This window comes from Takifugu flavidus, chromosome 3 (assembly GCF_003711565.1).
Source record: "Takifugu flavidus isolate HTHZ2018 chromosome 3, ASM371156v2, whole genome shotgun sequence".
NCBI classification, from domain to species: Eukaryota; Metazoa; Chordata; class Actinopteri; order Tetraodontiformes; family Tetraodontidae; genus Takifugu; species Takifugu flavidus.
In genome coordinates this window covers 10400182-10420095 of record NC_079522.1, presented here as the reverse complement: position 1 = coordinate 10420095, position 19914 = coordinate 10400182, and the positions used below count along the sequence as shown (strand labels likewise).

Here is a 19914-nt window from a genome sequence, read left to right as displayed (position 1 = left end):
GTGGAGGAGACGCTGACAGACTGCGTTTCTGCTCGTTACCGCAACACTGAACTTTTGTTTGTGGCCGTTTCTCAAAGATATTCAGGACACGACCACTCAGATCGTCTGTCTGCCAAACTAATGATGAAGAGGCTGGACGTCCTCACCGTCTTCTGCCTCCCCACCATCATCTTCATCATCTTCATACTCCCCATCTTCTTCTGTCACCTCATCATCACTGTCTTCCTCCTATAGTAATCAACAAACTCACACTCACACAAACGGTGTGTGTGTGTGTGTGTGTGCGTGTGTGTGTGTGTGTGAGAGGGGTAGAGAGAAACACAGAGGGTCTCTGGTGGTCTGTGGTTGTCAGTGTAGATCCATCACAGGCTGTGACCTACTCACTTCTCCTTGTCTCTCCTTGGGGTGAAACGGCGCCCCCTGTTGGAGGAGAACGCTGTAAACCTTTTTAATCGGCGAAGAGTCGAATTTTGAAGGCAAACTGCTTCTGAAAAGTGGCGTAAAGATCAAAGCTGTAGATCGATGCACATACAAACACACACTGTCGCTCTCTCTCTCTCTCTCTCTCTCTCTCTCTCTCTCACACACACACACACACACACACACACAAACACACACTGGTCTCTGGTGGTCTCTGGTTGTCAGTATGGATAAATCACAACAGGAGAACCGAAGCGCTTCAGTTTGTTGTGTTCAAATATTGTTCATCCTCAATATGTAAAACACACTCAGGCGCCTTTTAAGTTAACTATTTTTCTCCTTCCTTCACATTTCTCACACCTTCAACTTCCTCTTTTGCCACATCAGCCTTTCTTTTTAGTTACATTTCTCATCTTCTTCGCTCCCCTGAACCCACCCCTGGGTGTTTATCTGGGTCAAGGTTGTGTTCCTGCGCACATACGTGTGCACATGTACACCCACAGCTCAGTGTGTGATCACCCCTCGAGATGTCAGAGCTTTTAGGTGAGCAGATCTGTGACTTTCCAGGAAACACCAAAAAGAAAAAAACAGCAGATGAAACATCTCTCGTTTCATCTCGTTAAAGCATCGGGTCGAGCGTCTCGCTCCGTCACCTGTTAGCTGACACCTCCCGATGGTAATAATAATAATAATGATGTATAATAATTTCTTTAACAATTATAACGCGAAAATATTCTGCAGGCGTCTGACCACCCGCCTCATCTGTTGGGGTCATCAAAACAAACGCCCTGATGAAAGCAGCTCTGACTTGTTCCTGCGTAGGACACGGTTAATGGTGTGTAAAGGTCAACCCGTGCCCCTGATGGAGGTCCGCGGCGTCTCGTGCAGATGGGAAACAGAGAGGAACATTTTCCTGCCTGACAGAATCACAGCAGGAAGTCAGGCTCCCTGTGAAGACCCAATAAATATGTTTATTTAGTTTCACTGGGGGTGGAGTCCAGATGCTTTTGGTGGCTGTCATTTAAACTCTGATTCATGCAGGAGCTCACTGGTGATCTGACCGCAGCGCCACGCTGAGGTCGACCTCTACGGTCCCAACCCTGACACCCGGTAAAGGTCAGGACATTCAGAGGCAGCTTCCTACAGGCGCACACGCACCCTCACACACACACACACACACACACACACACACATACAGTACTCACACATGCTACGGAGGTGTTTTTGACCTTTAAACTCTCCACACGTTGGATCTGCAAATGTGCACTTTTTTTTTTGTTTGTTTTTGGACAAACGCCTGCTGATTAACTGACTCTGAAATGATCAGAAGAACTTTGATGAAGAAAGTCCTCACATATTTAAGACTCGGTGGAAAAGTCCCCACTGACGGGACAGGATGTATCATCAGCATGACCCTCGTCTTCCTAGTAAACAAACACGTATGAAGCGCGCTTGGAACAAACACAAAAATTCTACCTTTGGCATTTATTACGTTCTTAATCTAAAAGATTCCTGACAAATTTGCATATTTCCGCCTTTACATGGTTTGGTTTGTGAGTCACATTTCCAGTTGTTTTCTTCTGTTTCTGAGGTTGATCTTTGTTTTTTCGCCGCCTGCTGTGAGAAGAACTTCACTCTTACAGACCGACGGACAAGCACCGTCTGTCGTCCCAAAACTTTATACATTTATTCATATCTTCATCCATGTTTATGCTAAATAATCTCAGGCTTGTGTGTGTGTGTGAGTCTGAGCTCATATCTGGGTTACACTGAAAGGAGGTGAAGGTTGTTTCCTCCCCGCCGACCATTATGTGTCTGTTTAAACCTTTATGACGGCCTCCGCTGCTCCACCGCCCCCACCGCTCCTCACACTTTGACACATTTTAATCAGGTTTCGCTTCAAGTTTCAGAGGAAACGTCTGTTTCAAATGTATTCCTGTCGTCTTATCTCTTCATCTTCACGCTGTATTTGTCTTGGACGCCTCTGCAGACCAGGGTCTGTCTGTCCGTCTGTCTGGCAGCTGGAGATGGGCCGTGTCTGTAGACAAGCGAGATTCCAGAGGGGCAGAAGGAGTGATGGGAGAAATGGCTCAATCTGAACGCCAAAGGTTCAGACTCAGGGAGAATTGTGACGTGTCCTCCTGTCCTCTGCTCCCGTCTGATCACAGACTCTAATAGGAAACAGCGTTTTGTTCTGAAAAGAGGTCAAAATGCTCTCTGGCCACATTTTCACGATTGGAAGGAGCTGAGCGGTGGGAGACGGTCGGTAAATAATTCAGGTGTTTTCAGTGGGGTCCAGATCCAGGTGTTGAACACTGGCTTTAAGCATTAATCCACTCAATTAAAGCTCCTGTCACCTTTGACCTCTACCTGCAGCAGTCTTCATGTGACGCAGCGCCAGGGAGGAGGACAACATCTGGCCTGGATGATTGATCCTGCGGCAGAATAATACCTCTCATAAATGATTCGAGGAGCGTCATTAAAGATGCAAAGTTCACACTGGCGACCACGCGAGTGACCCGCCGTTCTGAGCAGATGAATATTTGCTCTCATGTCTTTAGAAACATTAAAAATGCACACGTTTAACAAGACTTCTCACTTTGCGCACCAACCTGACCGGTGCCACCAAGCAAAAACACAGTTAATCTCTTATCAACCCCCCCACCCATAACCTCCCCCTGCCAGTAGGTGGCACCGTCTGGTGTAGGTTATCTGTGAGGAGGGAGGCGAGAACACAGCGGGTCTGGCGGGTGCGTCTCCGTCCACCGGAGGCGGATCGTCACCGGTATCACTCTGTGTTTGTTTCCTTTGGCCCGAGTGTGTATTCACACCTCTGCAGGTGCAAAAAGCATCAGAGCAAAGGTGTGGAACTGCGTGTGTGTCTGGGAGGGCAGTTAAAAGCTTCCCCAGGCTGTTGGTGTGTCACTACAGGTCCCATGATGCATCTCAGGTCAGAACTGACATTACTGCACACAACTGACACATTCTGTGTGTGTTTTCACAAACCCTACTCGCCCGTAATATTGACATCACCTTCAATTTAAGACATTTAATTTGAAGGGTCAGGTGACCTTTTTCTTAGACGCACGACAAGAACTTCAGCGAGAAAAGTAGCAACGTAGACTGTTTCTCAAAGTTGACATGAAGTTTATTTTATTTTGACGTCCGACGCAATAATATAGAAAAAATGTTTGCATTTACTTTACGGTATGGAGCAGAATTAGAGCCACAGGTGAAAAACAGTTTGCATTACTTCTTACCTCTCTTTGAATTTCAATTGATTCTATTTTGCCCCTCGGTACTTTTTAATTTCAGAGAATTAGTCTTTTATTGGCCCTTTTCATCTTGTTTTTGAACACGGAATTACAGATGTAACCTGTTTTCAGAAACTGTAAATTAAAATGCTGAAGCAGTTCAAATGTTAAAATATGTAAATCAGCTTTGGCTCCAATCCTCCTCGGTACCTTCAGATGGAAAAGGTGTCAAAACAGAGAAAGTTTAAAGAAATCACGTTATGGCACATTTTTGTTTTGAGCTAAAGTGACAAACTGTCATTAGGCAATATTCATTTTATACAACACAGAGTCATATCTGTAAAATGCTCTCTTTCCTAAAGGCTACTTTAGTGCTGAACTTTGCAAGCTGTGAAGGTAAATTTAGTGCTTCCAGTAACAACAGAAAACACATTTATATACACAAACAACAAACATTTCATATCTTTTCTGATCAGAAGCTACTTTAGAAAACAGGAAACAGAGTAAATGCATTTGTTCTCACATTAGTTTCGTCACATATCGCTAAAAAAACTCCAAAAGCACCTTGAAATAGCATGAAATAAAAGCTTTGTTACCTGCGCCGCATTCACGACATTCGACTGCGCGTGCACGCTATTGCACGCCGCCTCCTTTAGCTGTGATGCAGAGCTAAATGCTAAATGCTTCCATTTCCTGAAGCTGTGTTCATGTCACCTCAAAACTGGGGGAATTTTGAGTTCTCTGGTGCACCGACCACCCAGCAGACAGGCCTCGCTCACAACAGAGATTATTATTATCCAGCATTTTTATTTAGACCTCCGTGTTTGTCCTCCTCGCCCTTCAAGTGTGATCTAGTATCTGTGTTTTGGTCACCAGCAGGCCACCGTACATTGCACCCACAGGTGTTCGGAACACAAACGCTGGGGGGACAGAGACATGAACACAACAGTCCCCCGAGAGACAAAAACTCTTTGTTAAAGTTCAGGTTAAAACAGAATTTTTCTGAATTCTCAGTTTCGCACACGTGCACGACTTCAGTGTTCGCTGTAACAAAGTTAAAATGTAGCAAAAAAGTACATAAAAAAGCTCCTTTTCTGATCTTACATTTAAATTTGTTTAAATCTCATAAAAGGGAGAATGAAATGCTGTTTTTAGCTCCAGGATGTACGAACAGTGACGTTGGGTTCAGTCCAAACCTCCTCGCTGCGTTTCATAAAATACTGATCAAATATCATTCAGATCTCTTAAATCAGACATGTTCTGTCTCACTGATCCTCAGATGTGTAAATAATATGGTACTCTGTTGAACAAGGACCTTTTAGACACATCATGTACATCTTTTCCCCTCCAATATTACATAAACATTTTTAATATCTATTTCTTTCCTCCTCAGTTTCGGGGGTTCTGGCAGAAACAACATCAGTGTGTTTCAAGTCAGAATTGTGAATATTTTCACAGCTTGTCTTCTGTAAACGGAAGAAGATTTTTCAACCATCATCTCTCATCAGCAGCTTCTGGTTTCTTCTTTCCCGCTTCATGATAACAGACATCCTCGATCTGGAATGGATTTCCTCGATATGATGTTTACATAAAACACTTTAGTTCCAGAATCAAAAATGTCATTTGTCCGCACTTTTGAAACATTTTGTACATTTGTTTCAAAGTAGAATCCTCCCAGTAAAGTTTAAGTTTGTCTGCTGTTCTGTAACAGTGTGAAATTAAGGAACGCTGGACGGACGGGTCCACCGGAGCTCAAACTGGAACAGAAATGGGACCAGAGCTCAAACTGGAACAGAAATGGGACCAGAGCTCAAACTGGAACATTAATGGGACCAGCGCAAATATCAGTAAAAATGATCTAAACGGGGAAACGAGTCTAAGAATAGGAAAATCCTTTTTTCCTGCTCTGTAGCTGTGCTCTGGTCCCTCGCTTCACAGGAGGAACCCAGGCTTCTGGTGGTCCTGCAGCGTCGACAGTCCGTCCACGTTTGCCGCCACCACCGCGTTTCCGTTGGGCATCAGACACGTTCTGATGTACGCCGCGTTGGTGGCGTTGAGGAGGCAGCCGTTCTCCAGCTGGGAAAGGAAAAAAAACGTGATGGGTCAAAAGAATGAAGAAGAAACTTCCCAACGTTGGAATGCGAGATTTCACCATTTCTACAGCCTGTTTTCATTTCTTCGTCTTGAAAACAAAACAATTCCTCGGGGCACTTCTTAAGATATTGCATTTACAAGGATGTGCTGACCTTTGACCGCTCAAATCAACTCCATTCATCATCGGGACGTATAAAAATAAATCCCCTCAGGTCATTCCAGAGCTAACGTTGGAAAAAGCAAGACCACGAGCGGAAGGAGCCGAGGGCGGTGGCCATGTGGGCAGAGGGCGGGGCCTCCTATCGCGTGCGTTTGATATGGTCCTGACGGAGCCGCTCAGCAGGTGCAGAGAAATAAACTAAAGATACATATTGCCGAGTCATGATTAATCACGTGACAGTCCGTTTTTGGAGATAACGCCGCCTGTTGCCGGATGGGGGCCGTCCTGCCGCGGCGGCATTAGGTAACGACGACAGTGAGATTGTAGGTCAGCGGCGCTCATGCCTGACTGGACGGCCTGCCAGTATTTTTCTTTCAGCGCCAGTCAGTGACCCTGAAGAATAACAGTGGGAGTGAACGGGGCGGGGATGAATGGATGCCTGCCGGGGTCGGCCCATCTCTGCCGCTGACCTTATTCTATTCATTACTCAGGGGCTCTCGCCGCTGCTTCTGTTCTTTCCTGCCTCCCTCCTCTCTTCCCTGATGCACAAATAGATCTACGTAGGTGGTTTGTACAGAAAGGGTCACATGATCGGGAGTAAGCTACTGTATTTGTGAGACAAAGCTCCCCTAAGCAAACATTAGCATAATTAGGTTTTCATATCTGCTGTGATTTACAGACCGGCCTTTGTCTCAGTTCCTGCGGGCGCGTGTGCGACGCATTCCTGCTTTATTAAATCCTGCGTTGAACCGGGGAGGGCGCATTACCTGGTCACGGTTCAAGATGAGGATTAGGCCAGACCTCCAGCTACGTCCACCTTTGCTCTCTAATTTTTATTGCGTTGTGTTGATGATCAGAATTCCATCAGGAAATAAAGAAAGAACTGAAATATTCAGGTCCCTAACTTTTCTCAGTGCGGTTTGAAGACGATTTAAATGTACACTTTTCAGTCCACATCAGTAACTTTTGATCACATGGAGATTTAAAGTTGACGTCCATGTTCGAGGATATAATCCTCTCAGAACGTCTTCTAGATGACTCAGTTCTCAGACTTTGGTGATCTGACCCATCCTTCTTCGTCTTATTTATGACCAACGTCCTCTCGGATGATCACAGTTTACATGGAGGCCCGGGGGCTTGGTGTAGTGACTCGGAAAAGATCTACTTCCCTGACAGTTAAAGAGAACAGCGCAGAGCTGAAGGGTTGAGGTCAGAGCCCTCAGATATCGGAGGGACTCCCAGAACTCAGATCGCGGGTCTGACTGCCAGACACAACAGCGCTGAGGCGAACGGACCCCAGGAACTGACGTTAGACGGATGTCTGCTGGGGTTCATGTTGGGGAGGTGAGAGTTCAGTGATCATTTGTGATTAGCCTTTAGTTTCATAAAGGAAACCTGGTTAAGATCCCAAAAGATCTCTAATCCAGGTTCAGTGTCTTACCTTGCTGTGGGCGGAGCCTTGTGCGCTGGTGTTGAACATGGCGTAGGCTGGCAGGCTGTGCTGCGACTGGGACAGTCCCAGCAGCTGCTCCAGCTCCAGCGTGGAGCTCTGGGCGACGCTCACCTGCTGCTGGTAACTCTGGTAGTGACAAACATCCGGAGCGGTCAGACCGTTCAGAAGAGCGGCGGGTGCACACGGCGCCGCCGTGATGCTGTACGTATGGCCGACCTCCACGCTCGGCAGAAAGGACGTGTGACCGTTTGGGATGTAAGAAGCGTTTATTGTCCGCTGATTGTGGAATCCGAGCAGCGACGGGTCCTGGCTGACCTGCGGATGGGATGGATAGTGGACTAGCTGGTCCTGGCTCCACTGCTGGCTGGACTCTAGAAGATGTTTGAGTTCGCTGTTGAGCCGAGAGGGTGTGAGGACAGGATGAGGCTGGACCTGGTTGTCGGGCTGGTGGGCGTTGGCTGTGTTTGTCACCCAGTGGCCGTTTGGAAGCCGAGTTTGACCTTTTGCCTCCGCAGTTGGAGGAGCAGCTTTCGCCGGCACACCTGAGCCGACGTGCTGCTGCATCTGCTGCGACTGCTGGACGAAGGCGGGAGGTTCTGGGACAGCGGCTTGGTCGGCGTTGACTCCATATCGACCCGCGTCTCCGTCCGCGGGCTCGGGGCTGTTTTCCAGCTTGTTGTGGATGTAGGAGAGGATCTCGTTGTTGGTGAGAAGGTCGCTCAGCGTTGGGATGTGGTTGGGGCCCAGCTCCACCTGGATCATCCTCTCATCCAGCAGCAGCAGCTCTAGGTCTTCAGCGTTGAGACCAAGGTTCTCCAGCGCGTTAAAGATCTCGGTGTTGGAGCAGGGGTCCTCTCCGTCCAGGGTCAGAGAGTCCAGCGTGGCCAGCAGGGGGTCATAACTCGACGTCTCATTAGAGAAGACGTGTAGGCTGTTGTGACCTAAGAAGCTGCTGCACTCACTGTCCGTTTGCTGCTGGCTCAAAAGGCTGCTGGGGCCGGAAACGGCGGGCTCGCTGTCAGGCTGGCACACGTACACAGACTCGTCCTGGCTCATCAGCGCCCCCAGCAGGGACTTTGGATCCAGGTTATCTGAAGAACTCTGTTTGCCCTTCTTGGTCTTGCTGCCTTTGGCTTTGCCCTGGACGGACTCAGAGAAGCTGTGCAGAGGATGACCCGTCTGGTACAGCATCGCCTCTCCAGTGGCGAAGGTGAATGGGAGGTGCATGGATCGCTTCCTCAGGTGCTCCCCTCCTTCCTCGTCTCTGTTAGGCAGAAGAACCAAACGGCTTAATGGGCTAAAACATGAGAATCAGACTGGAACGGCGGCCTACTTACACCAGGGGCCTCTGTGTGGCAACGATGTAGTCTGGCTTCCCGTTTTTGTAGACGAGCCTGGCGTTGGCCTGGACCCACTTCCAGCGGTTGTCTTTGGTGAGCAGTCTGAAGACGGTGAGGCCGCTCTCTCCTGTCTTAATCACTGCAGCCACATCAGACAACCCATCAGATTCCCTCTCTACCCACCTACTGCGGCTAAATGGACATGCTACAGTCCTGCTGCTGCTGGCTTCAACTAAAACCAGTTTGGGAATCTGAAACCCTTGTTAACCTGACCTACAAACAAATAGTTTTAATAAAGAAAACAGTTTTTATAATCTGTGGAGGCTTTCAGATACATGTGTTAGTAGAAGAAAAAGCTCCCGAACTCAAGAAACTCTAATGTTTATGTCTGTAGAACTGAAGTGAGGGAGGAAAAAACAGCTTCTGACCGCTGATGTTAGGTTATTACCCGGCTCGCTCGTCCTGAGCTGTATCAGAGCTCCTCATAATCTGAGGATTACGTCTGATGTATGTTGATGGGCGTGATTCTGCTAAACCTCCCTCTGGCCATGCATGGCTCTGCGCTCAACATGTGTCTGCCTGTGAGCTGCATGTTTGCACATTCATCTGCGTGTCTTTGTGTATGCATGAGTACATAAATACAGCGTGTGTGTGACTGGTAGCAGCGCGTCGCCGGCGCCACGGCACTGACTAACCAGGTCAACCAGTCTACAAGCTAAGTAGGACACTTGACTCTTGCTAGGAGATTTAGTGCAGCCACACATGTAGCATTTGATTGTTTGTTCCACAAGCAATGCACGGTAGTGCACACTCCACTGCAGTCACTTTTGTGAGTCAGTTGGTCCTGATTATCTCCACTCTGCACTGAGGTGGGGAGCCCTGATCTATGTGGGCGCGGGCGGGTAGCTCAGCACAGAACTCCAGCCGTCGTCGATTAAGCTCAGACTTACTTCTGACGTGATTTTCGGCGCAGTACAACATGTCGGCTGCGTGGATGAACTGGTAGCCTGAACCGCGAACTCTCAGCTCCGCCTCTGTGTAGCCCAGAACTATTTTACCCCTGAAAGGGCAACATTTCAGGGATTAAACACCAATCTACACGTGGACTGTGACAGAACCAACAGGAAGAACGTACTTTGCGTCGCAGGCCATGGGCGTGAAGTCCAGCTTGTGTTTGGTCCTGAAGATCATGTTCCTGGTCCTGATTTCCAGGATGGTGGGAGGTTGGAGCGGAGTGGCGATGGCAAACAGGGCAAGCTGAGGTGGGCTACTCACCTTGCTGCTGCGCTGCGGATGGTGCTGACCATGCAGGAACTTGAGACGCCCCTGAATGTTTAAGGCCTGAGAGAAAACATGGAGGCTTAATTTAAACCACAGTTTTTGTTTCCTCACCATGAAATATTTTATTCAGTCTTCCGTCCAGATGAGTCAAAACGGGCAGCAACAAAAGCAAAGTCCTGACCAATCAGACACATGTATGCTAATCTTTGATAGCACGCTAGCATGACATCAACAACACAGGGTCACTGTTTGGGTAAAGGACGATTCCACGCTAGTTTAACTGTGAACCTCGTAAACACCAGTTTCTTGCTCTGGTGGGACAGCTGAGACATGACATCACTGACTCCATCACTGAACAGTGAACGGCTCACGCGATGATACGAAACACTTTGGTGATATTGACCAAACAAACATTGATATCATGTTCCTAGTGAAGCTTTATAATCCGATGGATGACAGAGGCGAAGAGCTGCAGCATGTTGTGACCTTCAAATATTGTTGTGACCTTCAAATCCTGGATTCATTACAAAAGACTGAGGGAACATTCTGGATCAACAGTCACAGAACCTGAAAACACTCCTCCTCACACACTGCTGTCGTTTGAGGATGCCCCCCCCCCCTTCGTTAGCTCTGGTTAGCTGACCTGAGGGGGTTTAAGGGCCGCAGCCGTGATGTCAGGAATCTCACCCTGAATAGCAGGAGGGATTATGAAAAACAAAGCCATAGTGACCAGTAGACAGAAGCAGAGTACTGGCTTACTGCTCACGCAAACACACGGGGGGGCGAGGAGACGGGGTCCACACCATCAATCAGCTCTGCTGGAGTGTCTACAAGCAAAAACTGTCTGCAGCTGGTATCCCCTCCTTAGAATCACATATGTTTAACAGCAAGTGCAGGATGATCAATGCCTTGCTCATGGGTGAACCGCCTCAGTTCTCCCAACAGGGATTTGTGCTGCTTCTGAGCTGCAGCGTGTTTTTCTCCATCTGCCGCTGAGCAAACGCAGCAGAGGTGGGTGTGGAGCTACCAACCCCCGAACAAGCAGGTTCCCTCCGTGCTCTGGCCTCCTCGAGGTGGTGGGAGGAGGATTAAAACCATTTTCCCCACGACCCCGAGGTTCTCTTAAGGCGGATTACAGGAGTAAATGGTGGCTTCTGATCCCAGAGGGACTCTGAGGTGGCACGCCATACTGCCGCAGCCCCGACAGGCCTGAAAACACCTCCAACACGGACCGATTCTTCATCCGACTGGGAAAATGTGAAAGAGCAGTGGGGGCTATTTTGGCACTGCGCACGATAACACGTCCCTCCCTGCATGGCTGTGGGATTTTTACGGTGTATATCAGGGCTATATGTGTAAATTCCGGATCATTCGCCAGCCTCTGATGTGAGGAAACTCATGTGAGTAAGTTTGTGTTATTACCAGAAAACCTGAGGTGTTGTCCAACAAACAACGGAAGCGACAGATGAAGCTTCTGTCCAGGAAGGAGGAGTTGTCACGTGGCGGTTGGTCTGGATCACAGCTCAGCAGAGAAGAGGTGGACACTGACTCTCCATCTGAGGACAGTATTTCATGACAAACTAGAACATTGGAATAAAAAAGCTGCAGAAGGAAAAACAGAACGATGCACAACAGACAGAAAAAACACACTGATGGTGATGATGCTTATCAACCCTCAATGTGTGCTGAGCTTTATCTAATGAAATGTGACATGTATGCGTGTTTGTATAGAGGGAGTGTGTGTTAATATGTTGCTGAGGTGTTGCGCACGCGCACGTGTGTGTCTGCCGTAACATTTTGACCACCTCTCAGGTGGTTTATTTCAAAGGTCACCTTTTCTCGCCTTGTGTCTGACCTCAGCTGAGCCCCAGATGGTAGCAAAGAAACACCTTTAGCAGCTGCTGGGCTGTTCTGGCCTGATTTTTAGATAGATTGTGGATTATTTCCTGATCTATCGAAAGGATCCTTTCTGAGAGAACCAGCTGAGGACCATCTTTGACTCCTTACTCAGACTCCTCACACATCATATCCTGCTGAACTGAATTCTGGGTATATCTACATTGGACGTACCTGTTTCTGGCTCGGCGGTGGGTGTGGTGTCGGGGCCCCAGTGAAGGTTCCTCCTGAATTCCTGCTGGTCTTCAGTGTGGATCATCTCAAACACACTCTGGTGCATCACATCAGTCTGACAGGACAGTAAAACCATGACTGTTAGCGATGCTCTACTGTACAAGCGAGCGATTTTACAGCTGAGTGAGAAGGTTGACGTCAGCTGTTTTGTGGTTACTACGGTTACCATCAGCAGGTAACCTGAAGGGCACGTCCAATTCTGTTTCCCTTGAAAAGTAGCCAAAAGAAATCAAGTGTCGCTGCACATGTACTTCAAACAGCTGAAACAAAGCCAAAGACCTGCTTTGACCCTGTGGGTCAAACCACCACCGGGCTGAGGACCGCTGGAACCAGCAGGGGGGGGTGGGGGTGGGGGTTGAACCCAGGTCACCAAAGAAGAATTTTGACAGGCACCAGTGCTGTTTCAAGTGCTTGCCTTGAGAATTTGAGGTGTTTTTTTTGTTAAGTGTGCCTGAGATTCTGCAGCAATGCTTGTGCTAAGCTAACAGCAGCTACTCGTATCTCATGACCCGAGACTGACGAGTGTCCTGGTGTCTCCAAACACGTGAACAGAAATGGCAGCTTTGGCACACGCTTATCTCTGAATTTGGGGAACAAAGACAGACAGACCCAGAGACTTTGGTTGATTTAATAATCACCAAAATGAGGTTAGACTGCAGAGCGTTATTGAGTCTGCTGGATTAAATCTCTGTCCATATGGGCGCTTGTTTCAGTCCACAAGGATGTCCACACGACACATTCACTTGCTTTCTAACTTGCTTTTAGGGTTTAACTCAGTTTAAAAAGTTTATGTACTTTTGTTGTAATAGACCCTCCCCTCCTGTGGGGGCACTGTAGGTACTGTCATGCTGTTAAGCTTGAAAGAACAGTACTGAAATACTGCAAAAAGACATTTAAAAATATGACTGAGTGGATATTAAACACAACTACATCAATCTAAAATTCAACTGTGATGTAAAATTATAATATCTTCATCAGAAAAAGGACTGAATGTGAAAAGGAGGAAGTACCTGATGGAAGCCAAGGTAGTCCCGGATGGTGTGAGAGCAGAAGAAGATGTTTCCTTCAGTTGTCACCACTAGGACGAAGCCGTTCAGTGCCTGCAGAGACAAATGTCCTGTTGAGATCAATTTTACTGCCTGTTAATCACATCCTTTAATAATTCTGTATCCTCGCTAATTATAACTCAAATACAGAGCGTAACTAACAGTCTGATCGATAATAACTTGACTGTTCTTTTGCTTATTGCGATTAAAAAAGTGCACGAGGCGTTGAAGTCACTGGGTCAAACTCAACTGGGAGCACAAAGGAAACATAAGAAACTTAAGATCCATAAAATCTGCTGATGAAAAATATCTGTTTCCTTTACTGTGACCAAGGATGAGCTCAGAAACACAGGGCAGCTAGCATTAGCATGCTAGCAAAAGAGATCCTGATCTCAGATTGACTACATGCACGCGTTGGAAGCGGGTCTATCATGGTTCCGTAGCGTTGAGGTCGTCACATCTGCTGTACAGGCAGAAAGTCCTGGGTTCAATTCCCATTGGAGCCACTTGACAGCTTCTTATGGGGGTAGCAGGAGCTCAATGTGCCGGGGACTAAGAGCCAGAGGGATTATGTTTTTAGTCCCACGGAGGAGAGTTGCCTTGGAGGAGGTGGCCTTGTAATGTCTCCTTTCCTGGGACTAATAAAGGCTTCTTCTTTTCTTTTTCTTCTCTTTTATACTGAAACACGGATATCTGACAAGCCAACCCACCTCTGGGGTTTTCTGATGCTCAGAAGTACATCTGAAGATGAACTAAAGGATGGAATAAAATAACAGGTTGGCAGAAACACACAAAGGAAACAAGGCGGGGCCGAGGTAGACTCATAGAGAAGGAGACGACTACAGGATGACTAACGCCTTCATCGCCACTTCTCCTCGCCACCTTTGTCTTCCTCGAGCCTCGGGGCTCAGTGAGGAGGTGATGACACCGCATCCCGAGTTGTGGCTGCATCCTGCCGGCGCTCCCCTACACCTCGCTGATGAGGATGACGGTGATGATGATGTAAACTCTCTGTGAACACAACCTTCACCTTAACACACGCAGACACACACACACACACACACACACACTCTCTCTCTCTCTCTTCCGCACAGCTTTCAAAATAAATGAGCTCAAAAGTAGTTTGGCAGGCTTTAACTGTAAATCACACATGGCCACGCCCCAACACAGACACAGAAACACACACACAGAGTGGCACACATGCTCTGACTATAAATATTTACTGTAGCTTCATCTGTCAGGGAAAAACACACCAGTTTGGTCAGTATGTGTGTGTATCGGAGAGTGTATGTGTGTGTCTGCACGTGTGTGTGTGCAGAGAGAGAGGTTATATTATTGTCTCTTTCAGAAAACATGAAAACTCGGAGCGCCTAAAGCAGGATTATTTACCATCAAAGAAGAAGGTCAACGTGTCTCAGGTGTTTAAAACAGGTTCACACACACACACACGCACACGCACGCACACACACACACACAGAGCCCCCCTCCTTCAATAATAGATGTGTTCACTGGCTCTGTATAATTCATATGTCGCTGTCTGTAATGGAACAGAGCGGCTGAAGCTGCTGCCCTCCACGCCAACACTTCCTTCGCGGCTGCAGTGACCCACTTCCTCCTCTGGGATCAATACGGGTATTGATTCAGCACGAGGAAATTACAGACCTGAGTGAAGTGAGAGTCTGAACGGTTTTGAAAGGGAACTCTCCAGTCTCGTCTTTACTGTTTCACATCAGCCCAGCCGGTATCACTCTATACGCCCGCTGGTCCTGCGTCTCAGGGTCACGTTGTGCCTCTCTCAGCTACATGTTCCCATGAAAACGTGGCGTTTCATACGATGCAATGGCCTCGACATAAAAAAAGCATTTTCATGATCTTTCTAGTGAGAAATATAGATTGAAATTTCACAATATTCAATCAGTTTTTGTTTACAAACTTTGTTATTGCCAAAGAAAAACCTGCGGCATGTATGCTATTATATTTATTTGTTATACTATATAGGTAGTTATCTGTACTCTAATGTATTTGTGTATCCGTTCAAAAAAAATACATCAACATAAAACAGATGTGCCAGCGTTCCATATGTATTCTTCTATGGAATCCACCACCTCCTTTCACAATGGAAATTATTGCTCGCTTCCAAAAAATCTGTCTTTTTAATATCCTGTTTGATTAATAAGCCAATCAACAAATGAACACTATATTATGGTGTTTGAAGCATGAATGCAGCCTATAAAGTGCTATCCATACACCGTGGTTCTGATGTTGTACACCCACAGTGGACAATAAAGTCTTAAAAGAAAAACAATCATCATCCAATACTGTAATGAAGACTAAAAGGAGGTGACAACTTCTTAATAAAGAGTAGGTCATTTAGGTTATAAAGGGATGGGGGAGGTGACCACAGACACCAGCAATTTTTGACCTCGTCTTGCCAACAGGGACGTTCCAGATGAGCTGAAGACACGAACCCGAACACTTTTATCTCAGTTTCTGGCTGACTCTGTGAGCTGGGGGGACTGAAATTTCACTATTGCACACTTGGACAGTGTGAGCTCATCTGCCAGAAGCATCCGGGGTTTCACTCAGCTGCGACCTGACCGAGGGCAAAAGTCGGCGTCCTTAGCAACCAGCACAGCAACGGCATGTAACAAGCTTCATCACAATCACAAACAAACCAGAGATCGTACACGAGGACTGATGAAGAATCAAGGTTTTATTGGAGACCAGCAGGCTTATTTCCCGGCCAGGATCAGATCACAAAGACACCACCGTTGACACTTCCTGATCTTTAGGTCACTCTTTTCTTTCTGTGTGACCAACAACAACAATAACAACAACAACACAGAGCTAACCGCTGCCCACTCAGCCCCGTCTCCACTGTGGTGTTGGTCTGACAGATGTTTTCCAGCTGTGCTCAGTGGCCTCGCCTCTGTTTTTGTGCAGAGTACAGATCTGGTGTCTGACTGAAGACGCGCTCGCCGAGACGGCCTCTGGCGGCCTGTGGCTCACCCACCTGCAGCAGCAGCTCCCCCTCAGGAGCCGTCGCTCCTCAGCTCCTGACGCGGCGCCGCCGCCGCCGCCGTGATCGCTGCTCTTGTTGATGCCATCAGATGGGAGGTTGTTCAGCACCCCTGCACAGACACAAACACACAGGAGTTGCTGGAATGCTAAAAATAGCTGTTTTCTTCCTGCACAGAGAGACATAGATAGATTTTTCCTGCACGTGGATGCATATGACCATGTTTAAGACAGGGAGGTGGGGGAGAGAGGGCAATACAGGGGAAGAGAGAGAGTAAGAGAGGGAGGGGGGAGACAGACAGAGAGACAGACAGACAGACAGAGAGAGGGGCATTGGGACAGAGAGAGATGACAGGGAAAACATGTCAACCATCAATAATGAGGCGAGGGTGAGGGTCTGAATAGCAGCTGGAAGCAAAAGGAAACAGCCAGAGGTGAGCGGGTGGAGGAGGGAAGCAAACATCTGTTGAGGGCGACGAGCGCGCCACTTAAGAGAGACCAGTCGGAGGGTCGATGTTGATGGCAGTTCAAACCGGCTGCTGCGTCCTGCCTGACCCACTGCTTTCAGATTCCTGGTGTGGCGATGCAGAGACCCCTGTGACGTCACCCACCCCCAAACTTGGTGAACTCTTCAAGGTCAAACCAGACAAACATCTACGTTGGAGGCTGGTTCTCTCTCCTGATGGGGTAATAACTGAACCGTGGAGGTCGTGAGCCTCACCGGAGTTCTTGAACGCAACTTCAGAAAACAACCTCTCCATCCCCGGGCACCTGCGCCCCCCACATGGATAATCCCACCGTGTTTTTATCCTTTGCCTCCTCTCAGACCTACATCAGTGCCAGGATGACCCTCAGAGGGTCGTCTTGTGGCCAAACAGGAGAGGGGCCCGACAGAATGAGGAGACGGGTCATCAGCAGGTCATGTTTCGGCAGCTGCTGGGTCAGGATGTGACACGGTGGTCATGTGATTTGACTCAGAAGTTAAAGCCTCTCATCAGAAATCCTGAAATGTGTAGTTGGGTATGGCGCGATTCCAACCGCAGCGGTCTATCACGTCATGCTTCTACCCGTTTCGATTATGAACCGTGGTCGACGGCATCGGCGAGTCCAAAACACGACACTCCCTGTTTGTGAGTGCGAGCTACAGCCGTGTCAGTGCACGCGTGTGTTTACCGGAGAAGAAACCTTTCGTGCGCAGGAAGCTGACGCTGAGCCTCAGGATGGAGAGCTTGTCCAGGCTGGCGATGACGTCCTCAGAGAAAGGCAGCAGGCTCGCCAGGCGGTCCAGCTCTGAGTTCAGACGGTCACGGTGGCGTTTGGACGGGTTGGACTTGGCGCCTTCAGTTGGAGCCGGTTTGACTCTGGAAATGAGGGTTTACAATATACAGCATAAATGCTGGCAAAGAATTTCTAAAACTGCTAAATGAATTACACTAATTATTATCTAATGCACATTTTCTAATGCACCGATTTTTAAGATAAATTTATGGCAGGAACTCTTCAAATAATCAAAAAGCCACTGCTTCCTAACGCCGACATTAGTTCCCAGCTGTATTGTGATCAAACGCCAGCAAGACAAAGGAGGTGGTGATCGACCTCAGTAGGAAGGTTCCTCACTCTGCACCCGTGAACATCCAGGGTTTGGACATTGAGATCGTGGAGGAGTACAAATACCTGGGTGTTCACCTCAACAATAAACTGGACTGGACTCATAACACAGACGCCCTGTACAAGAAGGGCCAAAGTCGTCTCCATCTGCTGAGGAGGCTGAGGTCCTTTGGAGTGTGCAGGACACTGCTTAGGACCTTTTATGACTCTGTGGTGGCATCGGTGATCTTCTACGCTGTGGTCTGCTGGAGCTGTGGGAGCTCAGAGAGGGACAGGAAGAGACTCAACAAGCTGGTCAGACGGGCTGGCTCAGTCCTGGACTGCTCTCTGGACTCCATCGACGAGGTGGGTGAGAGGAGGATGTTGGCCAAGCTGACATCAATTATGGACACCCCCTCTCACCCCCTACACGAGACTGTGGGGGCCTTAAGCAGCTCCTTCAGCAGCAGACTGTTACGCCCACGGTGTAAGAGGGACGTTACCGCAGATTGTTCAACATGCACAACTCTTAATGTAGCACCAATAACCCAGGGTTGGCATATTTGCACTAACTAATCATCCCACCTCTGGAATGTCTTATTTGCACATCTCATCTGCACCTTATTTTTTGTCTTCACACTGTCCGACACTCCTCCTGTACATAATTTTTTATAATTTCTGTATATACTGTACAATGTACATAGCAATGTACATAACATAAGAGTCTTTTATTTTTATTTTTTCTTTTAGTACTTTTCTGTATTGTACACCACAGGCTACCGCTGTAACGTGCAATTTCCCCGATGTGGGATCAATAAAGTCTTTTATCCTTATCCTAAAACAAGAATCAATCAGTGATATCGTCACTGTGCTGGAGCATCCGCAATGTTTCAATTCAAAACACGTGTTTCATATCAAAAAGATGTCTGTTTTTCTACACATTGAGTATGGAGATGTATACGCATATATACACATATGTGCACAAACACACACACACACACACACACACACACACATATATACACACACACACATATACATACATATATACACAAACACACACACACAGAACTAATATAACCTAACCAATGTTGCATTTATTATTTTTTTAGTCGCATCTAATGAACTACATAATGTTTGTAGGTATTGATCATTTTAACTCGGTGGATTATTTCAAAAGAAAATATCCCAAAACATTTAAATATCGGCAAAACGGTCACAAACCGCAAGTAATTGTGGCATAATTGATATATTAATGTCTATTAATTGTGATAAAATTATTGAAAAGATGTCTTTATTGATATAATTAGGGTAAAGACTTGAGGAGACAACTTTATTTGACATAATTAACAGAACTCACCCCTTCTGCAGCGGTTTTCTTCGCTTCCGTCCGGCGTACATGTTCACGCACTCGCTTCACGTCAGACTGGAGAACAACCCATCAAGTGCAGCAGATTTGCAGACGAAATGAACCAGTAAAGGCAGCAGCTGAAACCAGTAAGAGAGCCCCCCAACCCCCTGCAGCCACGCCGGAGACGGATTTAAACCCCGTCAAAATAAAAGACCTCTGTTCGCCAGGTTAAAGTCAGCTTCTTCCGGTGATCTTTTCAGACAAGTCAAATCTTCTGGAATAGAGAAATTAGCTCAAACTGGATGATGGTACAGCTACCAACGATGCCGGGAGCATACAGCCGGATTGCTGGATGGATTTTACCCGGCGACTAGCGCAGATTCCCCGTTGACTGAAGTGATGAAAACCGCGGCTCCAGTTTCACATCCCGAGAAAGAAATGTACCAAAAGATGTTTGAAGCGGCCACAAAGAAAGTTCAACCAGCCACTTCTCTCATGCTCTGTCCGCCAGCCTCGCCGCTTTCACCGGGCACTGACTGCGTCGGCGGCGCGCATCGGGTCAAAGGTGACATAGGCGAAAATAACATAGAAATATGGCAAGAAGAGGACATGTTACGTATTAACTACCTGTTTAGAAAATTAATTTTAAAAGACAGCCGTAGGGCGCAGTGTACTGTTTGAATAAATCAAATTATCCTCTAAATGTAGACATTTATCAGGAGCTGAGAGGAGCAACTGAGGCTGGTCAAACAGGAGCAGGTGCACGTGCATGGTGTGATA

The 19914-nt window shown here is 47.4% G+C and overlaps 1 protein-coding gene across 1 annotated transcript; it reads right to left on the bottom strand.

The window, feature by feature from the left end:
- Positions 1-3546: 3546 nt before the first annotated feature.
- Positions 3547-19807, bottom strand: LOC130522209 (aryl hydrocarbon receptor-like). The gene is given in 12 exon segments (XM_057026303.1): positions 3547-5750; positions 7370-8645; positions 8719-8860; positions 9672-9781; positions 9857-10062; positions 11425-11558; positions 12073-12187; positions 13143-13232; positions 16192-16217; positions 16220-16309; positions 17370-17557; positions 19144-19807. Coding segments are annotated over 12 exon segments (2562 nt in total). The 5' UTR covers positions 19185-19807; the 3' UTR covers positions 3547-5606.
- Positions 19808-19914: the final 107 nt, after the last annotated feature.